The sequence below is a fragment of the Labrus bergylta genome, chromosome 16, assembly GCF_963930695.1.
Source record: "Labrus bergylta chromosome 16, fLabBer1.1, whole genome shotgun sequence".
NCBI lineage: Eukaryota > Metazoa > Chordata > Actinopteri > Labriformes > Labridae > Labrus > Labrus bergylta.
Window position 1 is genome coordinate 13,597,875 of NC_089210.1, and position 7,071 is coordinate 13,604,945.

Genomic DNA, 7,071 nt, shown 5'->3' on the forward strand with positions numbered 1-7,071 from the left:
CTTTCACCCTGCACATTTTTACAATAGGCCCATATATTATTATTTTTCTTGATTTCTTCACAATTTCTGGAATTAATCAATTGTTTAATCTATTGGCAGAAAATGAATAATGGGACACTGGTTTATGTCAGTATAGAAGGTGAAACTGAACTCTCATACCTGAAGCTCATCCCAACTCTTCCTGTCTCTCTTTTGCTTTGCTATCAATAAAAACAAAAGGCCAAAAAGTAATATTTTAAAGAAAATGAATGAGTACATTTCTCAAATAGTGAAAAACATAATGGTGTTTATGCACTATCACCTGTAGTGTAACAAAGAGAGTAATAGGGCAGACAGGAACATTTGGGCAGAAATGTAAAACTCTGATCATTCAAAAACAACATTCCTGACACTGTTTTACTTTGCAACACACTCTCTCTCTCTCTCTCTCGACTGTCTTTCTAGAAACAACACACAAACACAAAACTCAGTTTTGAGAGCTTTATGCATTTATGTTTCCTCAAACTTGTTTTTACATGTATCAACAATCTGGCCCCTGAACCTCTCTCCAGATATGTTCAAAAACAGGACGGAAACAGGGTAACAAAAAGCACTGTGAATGGAAACTGTAGCATACAACATCGTAGATCTACGTTTGGTCAATCAGCCTTCTCCATCAAAGGCTGTAAACTCTGGAACACATTACCACCTGAAATAAAATTAATCTCGGACTTAAAATCTTTTACAAAAAAGGTGAAATGCTGGCTCAAAGCAAGCCAGAGCTATACCCACTTTTAAATAGTATCTTCAAACTTTATTTTAAACTGGTTTATAGCATTTGTATTGTTGTACATGTATTTTAATGTATCCTCATATCGTGTTATGGGGTTTTATGTAACTGAATTTTGTACATTTTAATCTGTTTGTTTACACAAAGGCCCAAATGGGGACACGAGTTGGAAAATAACCATAGCTATATACTCTTTATGCAGCACATCAGTTTCATGCTTTGTATTGAAATTATGTTAAATTGCATTGTCCCTATTAAATAAATAAATTCAAACACAAATGTATTTGCAAGAGATGTTTTTTAATAGGCATACAACTTATAGAACTATTGCATTATAAAGCCATCACTTTAAAATGCTTTCAAGAAAGCGTAATAAAATCTAAAGTGCAAATGCTGCAGTCTGTCATCGGATTGTATATAAGGCAAAAACAAATATTTACTAAATTTATGGCCCAAAATAAATTCACTTCATAATGCCAGACCAGCTGGAAACATCTGGGGGAATGTTTGATTCTTCTAAAGGAAGTTAACAAGCCAGACTGAAGACTGAATTACAGAATAAACCTTTAGGCTAACATGGCTGCTGCTGTCCCTTTCTAAAAATGTCTTACACTGCTCAATACAGTATTTACCATGATGGTGAATGTGAATTTGATCTGTGAGGTCAATGTTTGGTGGCCAAAAGTTGTTTCAAAAGTCAACGATTCCTGTGCAACTCCAACTTATTTTTCCCTTCTGCAAGCCCATAATGGCAAACACTTTGAAATGATAATGTTTGCCTAAGAAAACATAAATGTAAAACATGCTAATCTGTAGGCAATAGAAGCTTTGAGAAAATACGACCCTCAGAGTCAAGCAACCTGTCTCAACCTTTAGCACATGTTGGCGGCCCGGCAGCGCAGGACTTTCAGGAAGCTATCGATCTTGTGGGAGTCCCGGCGGAAACAGGACAACAGGAAATGAAAATTGGTAAGTTTGGTTATCTTGTCTTGGCCGATGTCATTGCCTCCTCTGTAGGGCAGAAAGGAGATGCTCTGAGCCCCTGGACCCATCTGGAAGAGAAACTCATTTACATTTAATTATTTTGAACCGAAGCAAAAAGAAAAATGGTTGAAGGGATTTTCTTCTAACTCTTGCATACCTTGCCAGAGAGAATATCCAGGCCGTCTCCCAGACTCTTGGAGTGCTCCTGAAGCTGCTGGATCTTGTTGGATATGCTGTTGTGGGCTGGGTGGGGAAGGTCGTTAGCAGAGTTGGAGAGGACCACCAGGGGGTCTTTCCAGGCCTTGAGAAGGGAACGAGCCAATGAGAGCAGATCTGACTCCTGGGGAGAAATTTAAAAAATTGACACTGTTTAGTACATAAAATGGCTAATTTGACAGTTTTGCAGATTTAAAATTCCCAACAAAGAGTATCTTCCAAGGGTCTTTTAATTCCAGCATTGTGCCTACAGAGGGCAGTAAGTGTAACCAATTCCTGAAACTGAAATACATTTCCCCTTGTTGACACATTTTCAAGTCACAGTTCCCAAACTATTTCTGTCAATGAGATCTTACTAAACTCATTAAAGCTCCTGTGAAGAGATGTTTTCTGGTTTTGAAACAGGAAAAAAATGAAAGCCACTTTTAGACTGACAAAGCAAACAAGACCATTAGTGTCAAATCTGACTATTTCTGTATTATTATAATGAATGCCTGAAAACCCTGCTGCAGTGTAGGTGTCAAAAGAAGTGAAAAACAGCGCGCTTTTAAAACATCCAGTTTTATTTTTATTTTTTTTACATTTTTAGTGTTCAATGATAAAAGTTTTCAATGACTGATACATTTGATTGTAAAAACAAAACAAAAGATGGATGATTTTTTTTTGTATTCGTTTGTTTGTTTGTTAAAAAAGACTGCTTACATGCTGGGGACTAAATAAACAATTGTAAGATGTGCAACTTTGTCCCCAGAAGGCGCCAAAAATCACCTCAAGCCTGTTTGTTTGGAAATATAGGAAACCAGAGACATGACGCGCTGATCAAAGAGGCAGAAAGAATATTCAAGAGGTAATGGAAGAACATCAGTAATACCAGTCAAAGCAAAGGATAAGAACGATTTAAAAAAAAATGCAGATACAGTCACTTACGGATACTTGAAGGGCTTGCTCCTTATCGTTGGGCGTCTGCAGGGACGATGTGTGGCACATTGAGGGGCGCGGCATGATCACCCGGCCTATAGGCGGGAAATGAGAGTCCTGCTAGGGAGACGTGATTGTATTTAAAAACCACAATTAAATGCTAACCTGGTCATAAAATATTTCACTGTGAATATAGCAGAATTTAGAATTAAAAACATCTTTTCTAAGGTAAAGTATTTTCAAGGTTTTATCCAAACACCAATTAAAAAATGCAGTAAAGCTTTATGTAATCATTTTCACACACACACACACACACACACACACACACACACACACACACACACACACACACACACACTTAAAGTCAGGAACTGACCAGCTCGTGTGAAAGTATGGTGCTGAGGGAGTGCAGCGTGTCAGAGCCCTGAGAGGCTCGGTCCAGCAGGTCACCGACTGGGACAGCACTGCACACGGCAGCCATATACAACAGTGTGGAGCCTGGGGAAATGATGGAGATTATACACAGTTTTCATGTTAGTCAAGTCAGCTGTATTTGTAGAGAAAAAATCACATATAGAGGCCATATACTGTACATCAAAAACAGCAGCAGCAAAGCTATTGAGAACTAAGATATAAATACTTAACCCACTTAAACAATACAAGTGTTGTTGCTGTGACAGCCAATCAGGTGAATAGATTTCAATTTTGTTTCTGTCTTGCTTTACTACAGCTTTACTACCGTTTAATACCTCCCCCCACACACACACACATGTCTTGGGAATTTTAATATTAAATGTCATAGATGCTACCATGAAGAAATGTAGTAAAATTAGCTGAGTGAATTTCATTGAATAGGTTCAGGTTATTAGAATAAGCTTACTAGCATCCATCACTTGTTGTTAATTACACCACATATTCATGCAACCATCAGCACTCCCTCCAAACATCATGCATGCTCCCAATGCAGTGGCCTATATGACCCCCACAGTCACCTGCCCCTCAGTTTAAAAAACACTTGGCCAACCTCACAAATCAATTTGAACAAATTTACAACCAAATAACGTTGCAGAATAAACATCTTCTTAATGTCTTTTCTTACTGGTTTTACTATTTCTATCTTCTTTTACTTCTTACTGTCCTTTTATTTATGCTTATCTCGTATTTATGCTCTTATTTTAACTCCTCTTATGTTTTAACTTGGTCATTTCTTATCTTACTTAGGCTACTTTGTCTATTTATGTTTTATATTTATATTTACTTTTTATTTTTATTGATATTATAGTTTTTTTTATCCTTTAACCACTTACCCGCTCTTACCTTCTTATTGCTGTTATCTTTTTATTTGCTTTTAGCTCTTTTAGTTTTTTACATCTTTTTAAATCTTTGGTCCTCTTGGTCTCAGCTCATGTTGTTGGGTTCTTGTTTTTCCTATATATATCTGTTGGGTATCGTACACTATGGGTTCTTTTCTGTTGAATTGTATTTAATTATTTTTAGTATTTTGCATTTGTTATGTTCTTGCTGTTGTTTATGTTCTTCTGTGTTTGGTTTAGTTTGCTTTGTTCTTGTTTTTGCTGTTTGTCAAAGCACTTTGTAAACCTGTGCTATATAAATAAAGTTATTATTATTATTATTATTATTATTATTTCTGTAACATTTATTCAACTCTGCAAGACTTTAATTATGCCAATATTGGTTCTAGTAATCACACAATGGTTTAAATTCCTGATTTGAATGTGAAAATCTACAATTTTTTTTATATTAGTGTTATAATGGCATTTCACCAATCTAAGACAGACATGCACATATAATACTTAAATAAATAAACTAAAGAAGCTCATCTAAGTTCATCTCACCCGACATGAAGAGCTTCCCAGTCTTGTTTTTTCTGTTAGCCATCTCTCGTCTTTTGTTTGTCTCTGTCTTAAACTCTCTTTCCTTCCAGCATGTCTTTCCTGTTTTATAGCTCCTTGTCTACCATAGTTTGGTTATGCAGCAGAGTGGGAGCTGATTGACTGGAACTTTGAGTCCATAATGAGAAACATGGTCAAGCAGTTTGAATGGATGCAACAGGAGACACTCGCAGGTTCATGAATTCATTGTGCCTGACTTGTGTTGGTGGTGGTTGCAGAGGGGTTGAGGGAGCAAAGACATGGAAAAAGTTCCTTCCAGTTCTTAATTAGATAAATAGATATAAACACTGACATAGACGCGTGTCTACAGTACATCATCATGGGTTCATCCAGAAATGTGCATGGTATATTTCCCCACACAAGATAGTATTTTTTCTGAGTCATTTTTTGTAACTCCATAAACATAAATTATATAAGACCCCTTTATCACAAAATTGTATAATATGACATGTTGTGACTCACATTGGGCTTCTGATTTTGTTTTAACAACCCTTTTCCAGTTGTGTAGAGCAGGTGAAAAATGAGTGGACGGACAGAGGAGGGATCTCAATGGGGACACCTGGTGGACAAAGTTTTTTTCAGGCCGGCCTAACTAGGACAATGCAGGACGGTTTAAAGAGAATACGTTCAGAAAACATGTAAAGATGTGCAAGCTCAACGAAATGTTAAAACGTCTTGGTCCACATCAAGACTGTGGCAGTGATTAGCTGACAGCTTGGTCTGATTATATTGTCACACTGACAGAGAATAGAGGTTGAAGCTTAAAGTTGATCTACTCATTGAGGACTTACAGTATATTTGTAGTAGTAGTTTTGGAGGAAATGTTGTTGTAGTTTATGGTAAAGCCTCACAGAAACAGAATTCTTATAGCCTACCAGTTACTCATGTATTGACAAAAAAACAACTTTTTTATGTGGTTTATTTTTCATTTTTTTACCCATGTGTCTTTTTTCAGCAGCATGCTGAGGATGGAAACTCCATTGCTGTTATAAATCGTGCTGCTATGTTTTAGGTCATAATGATGATTTATTTTAAGAATATTAAGTTTTATTTATCCTTTTATCACTTCACAGCTCATCAGTTATTGAAGAAACAACCAAGAGTACAAATCTAAAGGATGGTTGGGGCATTTCTCAGGTTAAAAAAACAGATATTTGATTACTCCTTATCTACTGTTGGCATCCGCTAGTGATGTTAACATTTCTATCTCTATTAGGCTATCATTACACGTTGATAGGAATTCATGCCTTTCCTTGTGTGTTGTATGAAACTGAATTAGTAATGTTAGCAGTCAGCCACTTCTCAGCTAACAATAAAACAAGCTGTTGGCTGAATGCAAACAGTAAAGACACTTAGACAGTAAAATATTGGATTAAAAAAAGGTAATTTTTACTAAAAGTGTGACCCTGTCAATCCAAAATCTTTGAACTCTTGAACATTCCAAATTTCTTCCATAAAGAAAGGAAACATCTATCTTTGAGTTTGTCCTTTTTTCTGTAAGAAAACTATTATTCTTTATTCATGGTTGTTGTTATTGGGATTATGTCCTCATTATTACATTCTCACATCGTAGGAAAATGTTAAAAGCAACATATTTTTCACATCCAATATTTATTTTCTGCTGACCTTATTCAAAAAATATAGCTGAAGCAGATCTTTTTCAATTTGCAACAAGCTGGGCTTGAACATTAGATGGAGGCCATATAACACAATATTGCCCATGTGGTAATATGGTGTGTAATATTTCATTGTTCTTGGCTGTTTATGTAGAAAGCAAGTGGTAACCCAATTTGTCGAAAAATGAAGCCAATGCAGAGGTGAAAAAAACTGCAGTTCCTTGAGTGTTCACTTGAGGCTGGCTGCAAAAGTCAAGGAATCCCCATTGTCCCATTTGGGGGGGGGGGGGGGGGGGGGGGTGATTTCACGTTCACACATGTTAGCAGGCCTAACATGTGTGACCTACAGGCTGACTTTGAAGGCTCCTCTCATTTTCGGGTATCCCCTCCGTGTGTGGCACAATGTCACAATGTCACAATGTCACATACGCACACACACGCACACACACACACACACGCACACACACACAAAACATTTTTTTTTACTGCAAGAAATCATGTTGTCAGAAAACAGGTTGATGTTGCTGGTTTGTCTTGTAAACAAAAAAAGAGGGTGTGTTTGTGTGTTTTTGTTGTTTATACATGTTGAATGGTGTTGATTGTGCAAAGTCAGCATGAAGCCTGAGGATATCACAAGAAACCTGCAAATACAGAG

At 36.8% G+C, this 7,071-nt stretch overlaps 1 protein-coding gene across 2 annotated transcripts; it reads right to left on the reverse strand.

The window, feature by feature from the left end:
- Positions 1-1,050: 1,050 nt before the first annotated feature.
- Positions 1,051-4,859, reverse strand: prl (prolactin). 2 transcript variants are annotated; one of them, XM_020652059.3, is made up of 5 exons: positions 4,744-4,859; positions 3,264-3,385; positions 2,897-3,004; positions 1,911-2,093; positions 1,051-1,821 (listed from the first exon to the last, which is right to left on the reverse strand). In XM_020652059.3, the coding sequence occupies exons 1-5, from the start codon at positions 4,784-4,786 to the stop codon at positions 1,642-1,644; spliced, it is 636 nt and encodes a 211-aa protein (XP_020507715.2). In that variant the 5' UTR covers positions 4,787-4,859; the 3' UTR covers positions 1,051-1,641. The 2 variants fall into 2 exon arrangements, with proteins under 2 accessions (XP_020507715.2, XP_020507714.2); XM_020652058.3 differs by having other exon boundaries at positions 2,897-3,007.
- Between the last annotated feature and the right edge of the window lie 2,212 nt (positions 4,860-7,071).